The sequence below is a fragment of the Heteronotia binoei genome, chromosome 4 (assembly GCF_032191835.1).
Source record: "Heteronotia binoei isolate CCM8104 ecotype False Entrance Well chromosome 4, APGP_CSIRO_Hbin_v1, whole genome shotgun sequence".
In the NCBI taxonomy this organism is placed as follows: domain Eukaryota; kingdom Metazoa; phylum Chordata; class Lepidosauria; order Squamata; family Gekkonidae; genus Heteronotia; species Heteronotia binoei.
In genome coordinates, this window is record NC_083226.1 from 119145162 (window position 1) to 119163102 (window position 17941).

Here is a 17941-nt window from a genome sequence, read left to right on the forward strand (position 1 = left end):
AGCTAAGGATAGAATGAATAGAATTGGTGATAAAGGACACCCTTGTCCGGTGCCTCTAGTCAATGTCCAGGCTTGTGAATTACAATTATTTATCCTTAAATGAGCTTTAGGCTCTCTATAAATGGCCTCTATTGAACACAAAAAATTTGAACCAAACCCCATGTAAAGAACTGTTTTAAGGAAAGGAATTTCCACCTTGTCGAAGGCCTTTTCAGCATCTAATGAGAGCATAATTGACTCTACTTTGTTAATTTTACAGTAATTAATAATGTTGAGAGATTTCCTTACATTATCAGTGATTGACCTTTCTGGAATGAAACCAGCTTGATCCTTGTGTATATCGTTTGGTATGATTTTGTTAAGACGTGCAGCTAAAACTGATGAAAATTTTTTGAAATCATGATTAAGGATAGAAATTGGCCTGTATGAAGCTAAATTTATCTTTATCTGGCTTTGGCAGTATTATTTCTCTTGCATCCTTCCAAGGTTCCAGGATTGTGGCTTTTATTAAAACTGAACTGCAAGTATCGACAAGTGGATTCAATATGAATGAATGAATGAACTTTATTACAGTCATAGACCAATATGACTGCATGATTCAATATGTAAGGTAGAAATTTTTTATAAAATTTTGTAGTCAGTCCATCACTGCCTGGAGCTTTGCTATTCTTCATCGTTTTAATGATTCCTTGCACTTCAGTACCAGTAACAGGCATTTCTAAGAATTTTAAATGCTCTTCTGAAAGTTTAGATTTAAAATCTTTTTTTTTTAAAGAAAATCGTCAATGGACTGTTGTTGGGGTCAGCTAGAGGTGTATAAATTCTTAAAGTAATCTAAGAATTGTGATATAATTTCTTGTGTTTTTGAATGAATAGTGCCTTGAGGTGATCTAATAGCATGTATCAAAGACTAAGTCTTTTTTTGAAGAACCCTGTGTTTTAATAGATATTTGAGGGATTTGGTTTCATAACGTTGTTTTAGATAAATAAGTTGTTTTTGAATTTGAGCAGTTTCAAGAGCTAATTTCTTACATTCAAAATTAAGTTTTCGTAAAATTTTCTTACCCCCATATTTCATATGCTTTAATTCCAATTGTTTAATGTTGTTTTGTAACTCTATTATTGCCTTTTGTTTTTCTTTCTTATTGTGTACTGACAAAGAAAAAAGGTTGCCTCTCGTAACAGCTTTAAACGCATCCCAAATGACTTCCTGACTTACACAAGAAGAACTGAAAATAAAGTATTCCTTAATCTGATTTGTAATCATATCACAAAAACTTTGATCATTTAACAATAAAGTTTTTAAAGACCATGTTTGGTTTCGGTTTTCTGAATTGTTTAATTCCAAGATGACCGTTACAGTAGAATGATCCAAAATGGATTGAGTTCCTATATCTACATTGACTATTTGCTGCATAATATTGCTAGATACCAATAAATAGTCAATGTATGAGTATATGTCATGGACGGAAGAGTAAAAAGTACATTGTAGAATCCCTGGGTTTAACAGTCTCTACACGTCCTGTAAACCAAATTTGGTAAATAAAGATTGTAAGGCTGAAGCATGATTTATAGTATTTAAAATAGAAGTACTTTTGTATATTTTATCTAGTTTGGGATCTGTAATTAAGTTAAGATCTCCCCCTATCACCACTTCCCCTTGTTTAAAGTCATTAAGTTTCAAAAAAACATTTTCTATGAAATACAATTGATTTTTGTTTGGGGCCTATATTATAGCTATGGTTATTGGGGAACCATCAAGGTCACCTTGAATGAACAAAAACCTTCCTTGCGGATCTAATAATGTTTTATGGCACTGAAATGGAATGTTTTTAGATAACAGAATGGCCACTCCTCTTGCCTTGGAAGAGCCTGGGGCTTGAAAGTTCTGGGAAAACCATTTAGTTTACAAAAGAGGTGAAAAAGTTCTTTTAAGATGGGTTTCTTGCAGGCAAAGAATACTTACCGTATTTTGTCTTTATACATCGGGTTAGAAATCCGTCTAACCTTAATAGGGTTGCTCAACCCTCTGCAATTCTAAGTGGCAATTTTAATAAGTTTAGACATTATAGGTCACTATATATATATACACACACACACACACACACACACATATATATATATATATATATATATATATATATATATATATATATATATATATATATATACATATATATTAAGTTGACTTAGTGAAACTTAGCAGGACAACTTTCAAAATGAAACCTAACAAACCACAACACTATAAGAACAATCTAAATAAAATTTCTCAACTAGTGGGACACGGTTCCTAGCCTCTTCAAAGAGAGAAGCCAAAGAGAGATTAATTTAAATACTCCTGTTAAAGGAAACGAAACTATTCGCCAAGCTAAAACTAAAAAAACTAATATGGGGGAGTTTTAAATGGTCAAAATTATTTACATAGAAAACACCCCCAATAAATAACCAATAAATAATCATGCAATTCTAATAGTATTGGCAGTTAAGGTCCAATAGGGTGAGAGGGTTAAAGGAGTTTAAACTAAATATTGGTTATTTAAATTGATGGTTTATTGATTAGCTAATTGAAGGACATATATTTATGGCAAATTAATTAGAGGAGGGATATTGATTGGGGAAGGTTTTTATATTTAAGGAGCTAATGGAGTTAATAATTTAATTATTGTTAGCTAATGAATTAGGAATCGTGCTGGGGAGGGATTTAAATTAAATAACTATTAGAATATTGGCGGGTAATTTATTGATTGGTCGATTGGAGTTGGGAGGGCTGAGCAGGGGATAGGCTTAGCTATTCTGTTGGTTGAAGGGCTGGTGGATACCAGTAAGAGATGATTGGCCTGGGGATCCCGGTACTCCTGGGGAGGGTATGACAGTGGGAACAGGCGGAATTGAAAGGGAAGGAGGCTGAGACATGATAGTGCTCGACCACCCTCCAGTCTGCGTCCCATCCCGATGGTGACAGGTAGTGCGGCCAGGCGAAACTACTCGCCTCCGTCACTGGTGTTATGTAATGCCAGGTCCATTAATAAGACATCCACCCTTCGGGAATTCCTGCTTGAGCAGGACATGGACCTGGCATGCGTGACCGAGACCTGGGTGCGCGATGGGGAGACCGTAGCTCTCTCCCAGATGGCCCCCCCAGGATACTCGGTCTTTCACCAGTCACGGACTAGCGGGCGGGGGGGAGGGGTGGCATTGTTCATACGAGAGGCTTACTCCTTCCGGGCTCTCCTGGCCCCAGAGATCAAGGGCATTGAATGTGCTGGTCTGGTGTGGGATGTTGGGGAGGGGTTGGCGATCTGGTTGGTGTACCGACCGCCTAACGCACTGGCTAGCGCCTTGCCATCCCTGATAGAGGCCACAGCAGGCTGGGCATTGGAGCACCCAAGGCTTTTGATCCTGGGTGACTTCAATGTTCATGCCGATGACGCGACCTCCAATTGGGCGATGGACCTGGTGTCTTCCATGGCGACACTAGGACTCTCCCAAATTGTTACAACGCCCACTCACCAGGCGGGGCACATGTTAGACTTGGTCTTCGCAGCGGGAGTTTTAGTGAACGATCTTGCTGCTATAGCAGTGCTATGGTCGGATCACTATGCCCTCAAGGCTCATGTGGATGTCCCACCTCAAGCCTGTTTAGGTGGCGAGCGTATTTTAGCTCGCCCGCGGAGCCTGATGGACCCGGAACGGTTCCTGATGGAGCTACAGGATCCTCTTATCTGCACGCCCAACAACTTGCAATCTGGACCTGTGCCCCTCCTGGCTTATTAAAACCTGCCAGAGGGAGCTTAGATATCCTGTACGGGATATCATAAATAGATCCCTAATGGAAAGGCATTTTCCATCATCGCTTAAAGAGGCGGTGGTACGTCCCCTCTTGAAAAAAAGTTAGACCCGGCCGAATTGGCACATTACCGGCCGGTCTCGAATTTGCCCTTCTTGGGCAAACTTATCGAGAGGGCAGTGGCATTGCAGCTACAGGCTTTCCTGGAGGATGCTTCCGTCCTTGATCCCCACCAGTCTGGCTTCCGCCCGGGCCATGGGACAGAGATAGTGCTGGTTGCCCTGGTGGATGACCTTCAACGGCATCTGGATCAAGGCGGCTCAGCGGTGCTGATGTTGTTAGACCTATTGGCAGCGTTCGATACAGTCGACCATCGGTTGCTGGCTTGCCGCCTTGCCGACGTGGGGATTCAGGGGCTGGCCCTACAATGGCTTTCCTCTTTCCTTGATGGTCGGGGACAAAGGGTGGCGATTGGGGATGAACTGTCCCGGAGACACACGCTTGATTGTGGAGTGCCTCAAGGGGCGGTGCTTTCCCCAATGTTGTTTAACATCTATATGCACCCCCTCGCCCAGATTGCCCAAAGGTATGGGTTGGGTTGTCATCAGTACGCTGACGACACCCAGCTCTATCTACTTATGGATGGCCGGCCTGCCTGCCTGTGCCCCAGAAAATTTGGACCAGGCGTTACAGGTAGTGGCTAGATGGCTTAGGCTGAGTGGATGGAAGCTGAATCCGGTGAAGACAGAGGTCCTTTGCTTGGGTCGTCGTGGCCCGGGAGGGGAAATCCCCCTGCCAGTTTTTGACGGGGAGCCGTTGACAGCGGCGCACAAGGTCAAGAGTTTGGGGGTACTATTGGAGCCTTCACTGACAATGGAGGCTCAGATAGCAGCCACTGCCAAGTCTGCATTTTTTCATCTTAGGCGGGCGAGGCAGTTGGCTCCTTTCCTGGAGCACGACGATCTAGCAACGGTGATTTACGCCACGGTCACCTCGAGGTTGGACTACTGTAATGCCCTCTACATGGGGCTGCCCCTGTGCCGAACCCGGAAGTTGCAGTTGCCCAGCTGTTATTAGGGCTCCCAAGATGGGAGCACATTCGGCCGGGGCTCCAGGATCTGCACTGGCTGCCAATAATATACCGAGTCTGGTACAAGGCGCTGGCTATTACCTTTAAAGCCCTATATGGCCTAGGACCTGCCTACCTTAGGGACCGTCTCTCCCCACATGTTCCCCAGAGAGTACTGAGATCGGGTTCTCAAAACCTGCTTGTAATCCCCGGGCCAAAGGAGGCCTGTCTGAAATCTACCAGGAACCGGGCCTTTTCGGTAACGGTGCCATGCTGGTGGAACCAGCTGCCGTAAGAGATTAGGGCCCTGCGGGACCTTGGGCAGTTCTGCAGGGCCTGCAAGACAGTCCTCTGCCGGCTGGCTTATAACTTACTGACACTGGAAACTTTGGATGGTTGTAGTGTACATTTCGACAGACCGCTGGTTTATATGTTTTATTATCTTACTGTTTTAAATTGTTGTAAATTGATGTTTTAAAGCTAAACCTATGTTAGATTTTATCTAGTCCTAAGTAATGCCCAAGACTTGGTGAGAGACGTAAAAGTGATTGCGCCGCTTGGGAACAGTGACCATAATGTTATTGATTTCACCATTTGTATAAATAGGGAGTTGCCCAAAAAGACCGCCACAACCACATTTAACTTTAAAAGGGGTAAATTCTCTGAGATGAGGAGGCATGTGAGGAGGAAACTGAAAGGAAAGGTAAATACGGTCAAAACCCTTGGGGAAGCTTGGAGACTATTTAAAACTATAATCCTAGAAGCTCAGATAAAATACATACCACAAGTTAGGAAAGGCACAAACAGGTATAAGAAGAGGCCAGCATGGTTAACAAACAAAGTAATGGAAGCTGTAAAAGGTAAGAAGGACTCCTTTAAGCGGTGGAAAACCAGTCCAAGTGAGATTAATAAAAGGGAACACAGGCAGTGGCAAATCAAATGCAAGACTGTGATCAGGCAGGCAAAAAGGGACTATGAGGAGCATATTGCAAAAAACATAAAGACCAACAATAAAAATTTCTTCAAATATATTAGAAGTAGGAAACCAGCCAGGGAAGCAGTGGGGCCCTTGGATGACCATGGGGTAAAAGGATTACTGAAGGAGGATGGGGAAATGGCTGAGAAGCTGAATGCATTTTTTGCCTCCGTCTTCACCGTGGAAGATGAGAAGTGTTTGCCCGCCCCAGAACCACTAATTTTGGAAGGGGTGTTGAAAGACCTGAGTCAGATTGAGGTGACAAAAGAGGAGGTCCTACAACTAATAGACAAATTAAAAACTAATAAGTCACCGGGTCCAGATGGCATACATCCGAGAGTTCTGAAAGAACTCAAAGTTGAACTTGTGGATCTTCTAACAAAAATCTGTAATCTTTCATTGAAATCTGCCTCCGTTCCTGAGGACTGGAAGGTAGCAAATGTCACCCCCATCTTTAAAAAGGGTTCCAGAGGAGATCCGGGAAATTACAGGCCAGTCAGTCTGACTTCAATACCGGGAAAGTTGGTAGAAACCATTATCAAGGACAGAATGAGTAGGCACATTGATGAACACGGGTTATTGAGGAAGACTCAGCATGGGTTCTGCAAGGGAAGATCTTGCCTCACTAACCTGTTACATTTCTTTGAGGGGGTGAACAAACATGTGGACAAAGGAGACCCGATAGATGTTGTTTACCTTGACTTCCAGAAAGCTTTTGATAAAGTTCCTCATCAAAGGCTCCTTAGAAAGCTTGAGAGTCATGGAGTAAAAGGACAGGTCCTCTTGTGGATCAAAAACTGGCTGAGTAATAGGAAGCAGAGAGTGAGTATAAATGGGCAGTCTTCGCAGTGGAGGACGGTAAGCAGTGGGGTGCCGCAGGGCTCGGTACTGGGTCCCATCCTCTTTAACTTGTTCATAAATGATTTAGAGTTGGGAGTGAGCAGTGAAGTGGCCAAATTTGCGGATGACACTAAATTGTTCAGGGTGGTGAGAACCAGAGAGGATTGTGAGGAACTCCAAAGGGATCTGTTGAGGCTGGGTGAGTGGGCGTCAACGTGGCAGATGCGGTTCAATGTGGCCAAGTGCAAAGTAATGCACATTGGGGCCAAGAATCCCAGCTACAAATACAAGTTGATGGGGTGTGAACTGGCAGAGACAGACCAAGAGAGAGATCTTGGGGTCATGGTAGATAATTCACTGAAAATGTCAAGACAGTGTGCGTTTGCAATAAAAAAGGCCAACGCCATGCTGGGAATTATTAGAAAGGGAATTGAAAACAAATCAGCCAGTATCATAATGCCTCTGTATAAATCGATGGTGCGGTCTCATTTGGAGTACTGTGTGCAGTTCTGGTCGCCGCACCTCAAAAAGGATATTATAGCATTGGAGAAAGTTCAGAAAAGGGCAACTAAAATGATTAAAGGGCTGGAACACCTTCCCTATGAAGAAAGGTTGAAACGCTTAGGGCTCTTTAGCTTGGAGAAACGTCGACTGAGGGGTGACATGATAGAAGTTTACAAGATAATGCATGGGATGGAGAAAGTAGAGAAAGAAGTACTTTTCTCCCTTTCTCACAATACAAGAACTCGTGGGCATTCGATGAAATTGCTGAGCAGACAGGTTAAAACGGATAAAAGGAAGTACTTCTTCACCCAAAGGGTGATTAACATGTGGAATTCACTGCCACAGGAGGTGGTGGCGTCCACAAGCATAGCCACCTTCAAGAAGGGGTTAGATAAAAACATGGAGCAGAGGTCCATCAGTGGCTATTAGCCACAGTGTGTGTGTGTATGTATATATATATATATATATATATATATATATATATATATATATATATATATATATATATATATATTTGGCCGCTGTGTGACACAGAATGTTGGACTGGATGGGCCATTGGCCTGATCTAACATGGCTTCTCTTATGTTCTTATGTTCTTATGTTTATATGTTGTAAGCCGCCCTGAGCCGCTTCGGTCTGAAGGGTGGGATATAAATTGAAATATAAATAAATAAATAAGTCTTGCCTGTGACACCATCAGATGCTTGAAAAAGAGCGCCATTTTTGTATACTAGTATATCTGATACCGGACTCCAGCGAAAACGGATTTTCTTTTCAAAAAGTTTTGCTGATACAACCTTTAGGAGACGTTTTTTAAATGTCTCTGGTGACAGATCCGAGAGGATAAGCACTTTCCCCCCATTAAATTTAAGGTCGCGTTTTCGCGCCTCCTGCATTACCGCATCACGTAACTCCAAGGAATTAAATTGAATAAAGACAGCACCGGGTCTGTTTTTACTTATAAACTCCTTTGACCCTAATCTGTAGGCTTTATTAATGGAAGTTAAGGAAATCCCATCAATTTTCACAGTCTTTTCAAGCCACTCTAACATAAGCTTTGCCATTGTTTTGCCATCTTCCACGCCCTCTTCTACCCCCCTTATCTTCAAATTCTGCTGTTGTCAGCGGCTCTCCAAAGACATTAGCCTCTCAGTTGCCATTGTTTCAAAGTTCTGTGAGGCTTTCATCTCATCCTGAGCAGCGTACAGCATCTCTGTGGCATTTTCTGCAACCTTTGAGGTTTCTTTAAGATCTGCCGCGAGAGAATCAAGTTTGTTGTTCACCGGGTGAAGTAAGTTAGTCATTGAATTTGTAAAGTACATGCAAAGATCTTACTTAAAAGCGGTTAGATCTTTTTTAGTGAGAGGGGCGTCTTCATTCACTGTATTAGTGTCAGTTCGGGGAGAACTAGTGCCAGGCACCATTTTGGCTATCGGTGGAGAACCCCTTTCAACCGAAGATATTATATTATTTGAAGGAGGAAAAAACCTTTTTACCGACTTTGCTGATTAGTTTGCAGATCTAGGAGTCTTCCATGAGCTTTTTCTCATGGTTTGCAAAGAATGAAGCTATCCATAACAATTTATGTAGCAGTAAGGAGGAAAGGAGGTCAGAGCGCTCTTAAAACGTGCCCGCCATGTTGAAGCGATGCCCCGCCCCCCTTCCTTTTTATCCAGATTGCATCAGAATCCTCAGAGTCTAAACAGAAATCCCTGTATTCAGATCAGTAGTCTTGAGAAATTTGAGTCCTAATGGGGAATGTGCTTTTACAGGTAGCCTTTGTTGGCCAAGAAGATCCCTGACATTTCTCTGTGTCTAGAAGCCTTTAAGTAGCTAAGGTTTTTTTTTAAAAAAGGTATTTGACTGGAGAGGGAGGGGGTGAGAGGGAAACAGGTGTCACAGTCGAAGCCATTTTTTCTTCTCTAACTGATTTGAGACAAACTATTCTAGCCAATCCTGGAAGCCTGGTGGGATGACAAAGGGCTCTCCCACATCCTGGCTTTCCCCCAGGTGGGGAGCTACTGTCTCAATATTTCAACTTACTGCTCTGATGGCTGCAGAAGGCTGTGTTGAACAGGCCTGATGGGCTGACAGGCCATCCTGGCTGATCAGTAGAGGGTGCAGTTTTGGCACCAAAAATTGAGCCTGCTTCTTCATGAATCCAGCTAGGTGATTTGCAGCCTATGGCTCTCTCCAGGAGCTCTGCTGTGATGGGACAGCTGGGCAAACAGATCTGCAGGAATTTCCTATTCCACTCCTGGGGATCATCTCCCCCACCCTCCCTTGGAGGAGGTTCCATGGTCAGAGATATCCCGTGACTGAAACAGCAATGAAAAGGCAAACAGTCTTGGGGAAGACACGGCCAGAAGAACAAAGTTTGCTTACTTTTTAAACAGAAGGAGAGGCACAGACATGGAATGAGAAAAACAAAGTACAACCAAAGGAGCTCCTTAAAGAAAAATCTCAGGAGCTCTCTAAATCCAGTGCTCTCTGATTCAGAGGCAGGAAAAAGACTGAGGGTGGGCTCTCCAGACATGGAAAGTGCAGTCAATTGCCTGCCTCAAGGAATTGTGGGAAAAGAACCCCAAGCATATCCGAGTGTCCTCCTCCCCTTGAGAGAGAAAATATTTTCCATTCTTCTCATTAGTCTTTTTTTCCATAAGGAGAAACAGAGCAAAACAAATTAGACAAAAAGTAACATACACAGCATCAAAGGAAAAAAAATATCTTCACAAAAAATCAGACCTAATCAGTCTCACTTGCATCTTTACCTCAGTCCCAAAGGCATAAAGGCCAGGTCACATTCTCTACCCATGTGATCTAAGATGCAACAGCACACACCTCCTTTTTTGCAACTGTGGCTAACTGGGCAGAAGGGACAGGCTGCTACTTTCTCTTCCCCATACAGAATCACAGGGAGGGAAGAAGGTGTGGTATATAGCCTCATCATGTCAGATCTCAGAAACTAAGGAAGGTCAGTACTTGGAAGGGAGTCCTCTAAGGAAGACAATGCCAAGGAAGGCTAAGGCCAACTACCTTTGCTTCTCACTTGCCTTGAAAGCGCCTTGCTGAGGTAGCAATAATTTGGCTGCAACTTGATGGCACTTTACACACACATGCAGAATCACAAAGCACCCATGTGAGAAAACCAGATTATAGATAAGGGGTAGCCAACATGACTAGTTTTCCTGTAGGTCTCTTATCAAACACTTGACACTTTTGAAGATTTCAATTCGAAAATCAAGAATTTGGGTTTCACTGTATTCTTCAAAACAAACAAAAATTGCAAGTAATTGCACTGCCTCATTCAGAAAAAATCTGGAAAGCAGTGGTAGCACAGTATCTTTTGCTAGAACCAACAAAATAGCCAGCAACTTGTAATAAATGGTAGCAAATGACCCCTATTTCTGGATGCAAGTAGTACTGGTTCTCTTGGTAAACTAGATGCTACTGAAACTTATCTAGATGAATCAAGAAAGGACTCTGAACAGCATGCACTCTCTAGTAAGGCAAAATGGATGTATTCTGGCACTAATATATATATATATATATATATATATATATATATATATATATATATATATATATATATATATATATATATATATATATATAAGGCAAAATAGTAAAACTACTAGCAAAGCAATCCTAAGGAAAATTATACCATTCTAAAACAATTGACTTCAATGGGTTTGAAGGATATGGGCTGTTTAGGGTTTTTAGGTCAATGGACTGTTTAGGGGTTTTTTTTGCAGGTTTAGTAATAAAAATACTATGTCAAACTTGGTCCCTGGGATTACAAAGGTAAAATACATTGTATATTTCTAATCACAACATTAATAAAAAGATAAGATGTAGACTAAGAAGGCACACAAATATTATTTTCATAAAATTCCTTCAACATATTTGTATCTAAAGCTTTCTGAAGATGGCACACACAGGTGCATTCCACTTTACCCTTGCAAGCATTCTGTGATGTATGGAAGTTACAACTTGCCCAAGGCCATCAACTGATTTTGTAACATATTAAATCAGGGTCAGCAATCTTTTGTAATTAAAGCACTGAAGTATATTAAAATTTAGGGAAACAGTGCAAAACAGCACCAGCATAAGAAATCCTATTTGTGTAAATGATTTATTTATTTCATATGATTTGCTAGGCTGCTCATTCCCTGTACACAAGGCTCACAACAATTTGCTAAAATACAATATATACTATTAAAATGTATTAAAAACAATTCATCATATCAATACTAAACAGAACTATATCTTATCCAAGATGATGTATAATCTGTGTCTGGCCATAAGTGTTCAAGCTCATTTAGGATTTTGTCATGGCTTCCTCCTGTGGTTTTATGCCCTCAATCAAATGCCTGGTGGAACACCTCTGGAAGTCCTATGGAAAGGTAATCGGTCCTGTAGGGCATGGATGTCCTCAGGCAGAGAGTTCCACCAGGTGGGGCCCAAGGCTGAAAGAGTCCTGGCCCTAGAGAGCCAGTTTGGTGTAGTGGTTAAGTGTGCAGACTCTTATCTGGGAGAACCAGGTTTGATTCCCCACTCCTCCACTTGCACCTGCTGGAATGGCCTTGGGTCAGCCATAGCTCTGGCAGAGGTTGTCCTTGAAAGGGCAGCTGCTGTGAGAGCCCTCTCCAGCCCCACCCACCTCACAGGTGTCTGTTGTGAGGGGAGAAGACATAGGAGATTGTAAGCCGCTCTGAGTCTCTGATTCAGGGAGAAGGGTGGGATATAAATCTGCAATTCTTCTTCTTCTTCTAGTCGAGGACAGCTGGATGTCTCTTGGGCTAGGGACCACCAGAAGATTCTTATTACTAGAGTATAACTCTCTTCCAGAGGCATATTGAAACAGGCGGTCCTGAAGATATGTGGGTCCCTGACCACTGATGGCCTTAAAGGTCAAAACCAGGACCTTGAACTGGATCTGGTGCTCCACTAGAAGCCAGTACAGCTCACATAGCACTGGCTAGATGTGTGCTGTCCAAAGGGTGCCTGTGAGGAACTGCATGGTCATGTTCTAGATCAACTGGAACTTTTGGGTCAGAAGCAAGTAGTCTATCCTGGAGATGACCATCGTGTCAATTACTGTGGCTAGGTCAGGGTGAGTCAGGTAGGGGACCAGTTGCTTAACCTGGTGTAGTTGGAAAACACCAGCTTGGCAACCTTTGCAACATATACAATTTAACATTACTGATAATTCTCAAGCCTCTGCCCCCAATTCCACCTCCCCTTCCTAGCACACGGGGCTTAAAGATTCCTCAATCTACGGGCCTTGTACAGTTCACTGCCATTTTAGGAACAGGAAAATTACACACCAGAAATGGCTTTCACCATTGGTATTAGTGTTTGCTGCCCAGAGCTCCTGCATCAATGTGAGACTGCCCTCTGCTTTGAAGCCACCATGCACTACCTCAAAATGTAAAGAGTGCATCTGCTGGATAGCTGAGTACCCATGTGAGTTCACAAAGCCATAGGTTAACTAGACCCTAGTTCAAGTACAAATCTTTTCATTGTCCCAAAGTGATATTTTGAAAAAGTGTTTTGTTCCAGTTACTAAAAACATATTTAAAAAACTGCAGATAGAAGAACACGGCACGAAGATAATATTTCTGAAAGAAAAACTGTACATATCATCAGCTACAAAATGTGTTGCATTTATTTTGCTGCAAAGCCAAGCAACACTCTGAACAAAATGCATTTCACAGCTAAAAATGTACAGTTTTTCCTTCAGAAAGATTGTCTCCATGGAGAGAAAGCATCATGTTTGAAGCAGCCCCAAACCACTGTCAATTGCTCTTGAGCTAACCAAGAAACAGCACAAAGATGTTTTCACCTAAATCAAAATTGATCAATCATTCATTACTTCAGTTCCAAGAGGTCTCATCCTACCTTGTAAAGGAATCCCTTTCTTTATCACCTTTCACAATGAGGACAACTTTCCATCTGTGGAAGGCCCCTGCAGCACCAGAGTATGTCAGCTCTTTGCGCCATCTTTTAGGTGCAGATTGCATTTGAGGTGAATAATAGGAATCTTTTTCAATTTTATATCCCCATTCGTAAGTTGTTTCATCAAGCCATCTGCCACTTTCAGCACTATTAATTATGTAGTCCTTGGTTAGTACCCACTTTCCTGGAAAGCAAATAAACTGTCAGCCACAAAAGAATTTTGGTGTAGACAAATGGCAATCAAATGAAGATCTAATATCAAAAATAACATTCTCTGTTAATGTAGAAATAAAATTAAGAATACAAATGTCACTTTACTTCTTTACAACTATAGCTAAGCTTTTCTAGAATATTCAAGTGTTGTGACTTTACATCATTAAAACACAGTGGTGTTATTTTCTCATGACAGACTCCATCACCTTAAAAAATGGGTATCCATTTTATACAATATTTTCATTAGTCTTTTTTCAATGTTTATGTACTAGCACTAATGTTTGTTAAGTACCAGTAATTTTCTTAGTAAGAGAGGCACAATGCACATTCCTCTTGAATGGGTTTTCTTCCCCAGAAAAAAAAAAAACACCAGAATGCAAATACCAACACCAAGGAGATAAGATTCTTGTTTGTCTTTGCTCAGGGATCACTCCAACAAAAGACACATTTATATTTTATTGTCATAGCATGGAGAAATATATCTGAAATAGGTTGTGTCAGCACCTGCCCTCAGACAGTTGTAACAAGTAATGCTCATTTCTGCAATATGTGGCAGTTATACTCCCTTCTCATTCAGAACATGAGCCATAAAAATCCCAGATCTGTCAGCTAACAAATATGCAAAGGTTAGTTATAACACAAAGAATAATCCAATTTGTGGGTCCTCTATAAGCATAGCAGATAACTAAGTTCTATAGCATCAGTCTCCCTGCCCCAACAGAGGCTGAACACTACTCATCTGGGGGGCCTTCCAGATGATTTTGATAGTCATCTCATTTTTCCTTCTCCCAAATCTCATTTTCCAATTTTTTTAAGGTTCATAATTATGATAACGGAACCATGCCACTTTATACAAATGAGAACTACAGCATGTTTCATAATGAAGCAACTGAAAGTCTGTGATCCTAATCAATTTCACAGCACAGCCGAGCAGATTGTGCCATTGCAAGGCAGCATATTACCAGATGGTACTTCTATAGGTGCTAGCTTTGGATGCCAGCAATCATCTGATGGAAAGGAAGAAAAAAAGGTACTTGATTTGCAACGTTTTTGTTTAAGAGCTATTACTCTGTATTCTTATTTCTTGATGAAAAAGTTCCAAAACCACAAAAGAATGCTATCTACATTTTACTTAATAGAGTCATGGTGAAAGAAAGGTGTAAAAATGACTGTTATTGTACATATATTCAGTAGATATTACAATGTTCTTTTACCCCTTCAAATAAACAGAACTTTTCACAAGTCTCTTTCAACTGTTGAATGTCTGAAGGAAGCCTTTGTGCATTTATCAGGACATAAGAAACATTTTTTTTCTTAATGCTAGCACATGGAAAATTATTACAGGATAAACTACATTAAAAAGGAACAATACTTAAGGTAATATCATGCGGGCAAGTGTTTATTAAGGCCATTTCAGAATAATTTTCAGAAGATCTGTAAAAACTCTCTTGTTCCACCCTGTGTGTCTGGTGTTTTGCGGGGAGGGGGTATGTGATAGTTCTGTTTAGGCTCAATTACTGCCAACTCTCTTAACTTTGAAGGCCCTGTAAGGCTGAGAATTGGGTTACAGAATACTACTGATTTCAAAGATTCTTAAAATACACTGTAATAAATTCTGATAACCTTTAAGGAAGTAATCATTAGGTTTTTTAATGCATTTCTGTTCTGTGTAAACTAAATTACTTGGGAGTAAAAAAGTAATGAAAACCCGTTTCTTATTTCTGGATAAAATCCAGCATAACAGAAGCCTGATTCAGACACAACACTAGCAATTGCCTAACTGGGCTTAAGAAGCCTGAACTGTTATGTACTCTGTCCCTTCCTTTTTCCTTTTCTAAGTATGAATTCCCCTCTCCTTCTTGTATTGGCACTATCCATGGCTTACAAATTAACTTCTGATTCTCATTTGAGAAAGATTACCATGGTTAGTGCCATTGCAGTCATGATACAGTACCACAGCTAGAGAGGAAGTAGAGTATGTGTACTGCTGCTGGTGGGGAAATAGATGCAAGTAAAAAAGAAGAGGGAGGGAGTCAAAGAAGACAAGTCTGTGGCATAGTTTCAATGTCTTACCCATGATTAAGAAGACTGATAGCCAAACATCTGAAATAGGCCAAGGGAACAGCCTGCTATTTCTAAGGTGGGGAAAATCACTCACTGAAAGTAACAAGGCTAAAACGAGATTTTCTTCTAATGCATTCGCTGTTTGGCATTATTATTATTGAAAGCATAAACTTTTAATAATGTGAAAACATTCATTACTTCTTTTGGATGCCTTGTATTTTAATCACAATACTATAACTATCAAAGAAATAAGGCAAAATTACTGGAAATGGCAAATACAGACAACACTTTTTTGGAACCGCACCAGTGAGTCAAAGACTAGAAGTCTGCATCAGCATCCCTAAGGTAGCTAGATAATTGCCTGTATCTTTATGTACATGTGGCTTCCACCCTGGTCTTAAGTTAGACATGCAAATAACCTTTTCCCTCCTCACCTAAATATAGGTTAGAGAAACTGTTACTAATTTGCATGTTCATATATATTTCTGGTGATCAATGGTGATATTAAAACAGAAAAATAGAATGGACTTTGAAAAGCTAAACTTCTTAGTCACCTGAGATCACTCTTACTGACCCCAGGTGTCTAGATGAAAATTGCCAGTTTACATTGAATATAGCAGTTTCATAAATTATCTTTCAAATAAAATATGCTTAATATTTAGATCTTTCATAAGAACAGCTTTGTGTTTAAGAGGAATCTTTAAGCGAGTATTCCACAGCTTTAGAGTGCGCATTCCACATGTGGCAGGCTACTAGAGCCTTGAAAAAGTAGAATGTAAACATTTATACTGGCTCTTCAGCTTATCTCACAAGACAGAAATTTAGAAGCAGGCCTAGGGTGCCATTTTTTCAGTTTGCAGTTTAGCAGATTTTATCTACAGGACACAGATTTTAAAAAACAATTTTTATCACTATGTCAAAGTGTGTGTAAAGTCAGATCAATGTGAATGTCTTTACTGTCTCCCTGCTAATTGCAGCAACACATGACTTTTTGTCCTTTCCCTTCATAATCAGATGGGGTTGCTGAATCACTGTGGGACACCAGGCAAAGATTTCTTGTGATCCCCTCTTCATATCACCTAGACCCAACTCAATTATCTTATGTAAAAGCAAATGATATGATTCTCTTGGCCAACATAACAGAATTCTGCCCCTTTCCCAGCAGGCAAATTACCACTTAAAAGAGGCCCATGGTTTCTGTCCCAAGAAATCATTATGTACAACACATTGCACTCACCTGCTGCACATGCTGCTAAGAATTTTTCACTTCTGCAAGGCTGCTTCGCTATAAGGTGTGTGCAATTCCTGTATTTCTGATACACACACAAAAAGAACACACAAGAATCATTTTAAAATTCCCCAGTTTATAATACAAAAAGAAAAAAAAATGAACCCAAACTCAAATTAGAGCATCTCTTCTGAACTGTTTAATACACTAAACTTTATTTTTATGAGCTCCACATACTCAAAAGTACTCAAAGTAAGTAAAACTAGACATCTTCTGTACTTTTTATTCAGCTATCATTTACCTTGCTGTCAACAAACACACAGTCTAGTTTGAGAAGAAGTCCAAGTACAGACTTCTTTTCTTGGTTCTTAAATCCAGTTAGCTGGATCCTTGGCTTCAGGATTCCATTTTCCATCTGTTTAAAAATAAAACGCACAAGAGACATAGTGTTTGAGGTCTAATTACACAAAGATTTGTGCACTTCTCATATAATTCTACTCACAGCTACTTACAGTGCTAATGCTATGCAAGATCACAGACCTTTCCAAGATCCAATAATTCCTGGGCTATTATTTAAAAAGTTTATACTTACTACCGATACAGTAAATAATGGGAAATTATGTACTTTTAACAAGAAATTATCACATTGGAGTCAACATTGCTTTCGAATAAATGTGCATGGATCAGGCTACAAGTCTCCTTATAATGACATAGAAACGTAGTCAGAGAGGGGCCCTTTCGCCTTAGTCTGCTGTCGAATCCTGAAACTATTCACAAAGGAATAGATAGATCACTTCGCAGTTGACTCGAGAACAAAGTGCGCCCTTTCACTAATCTGCTTATCCATTCCGCTTTCCTATGAAGATGACGTAAAGTACGCGAAATGCGTACAAGCACATGCGCCCCCAAACGGCGCGAGGGAAAGAAAGCGCACCAGCCTGTGTATGAATACTGTCCCGGCACGCCAGAAAAGCGGTCTCGATTTGTTTGAATCGGGACTTTAGTTTTATACACAACTTTGTAGAAAATGCACATTAGCGCACAGCTAACACAGAGACGGAGCAAGAAGTAAGAAGCAATTTGCCTGGTTCAATACTTAAAAAAAGAAGTGTGCGCAACACAGTGAAAGAGCCTAAAGAGCAGTCCGCGCAGCCACCCCCACGCCCCTGCAACCGCTTGCGCACAAACAGACCTCGCACGGGTGGTAGCCCACTCAGCTGGAGGGTATCTCACTCGGCCGACGCCACAATCTCTTTCACTCGCCTTACTTTTGCTGTTTCCCGCGCATCAAAGGCTGAG

The 17941-nt window shown here is 41.1% G+C and overlaps 1 protein-coding gene across 1 annotated transcript in view; it reads right to left on the reverse strand.

Moving 5' to 3' along the window:
* SLF1 (SMC5-SMC6 complex localization factor 1) overlaps positions 1–17057 on the reverse strand; it is a 68252-nt gene extending 51195 nt beyond the window's left edge. Inside the window, exons 1-3 of the mRNA XM_060235687.1 lie at positions 16944–17057; positions 16652–16727; positions 13081–13321 (exon numbers count right to left, since the gene is read on the reverse strand). Coding sequence (XP_060091670.1) covers positions 13081–13321; positions 16652–16727; positions 16944–17057 — 431 coding nt within the window. The remainder of the gene's footprint in view (positions 1–13080; positions 13322–16651; positions 16728–16943) is intronic.
* Between the last annotated feature and the right edge of the window lie 884 nt (positions 17058–17941).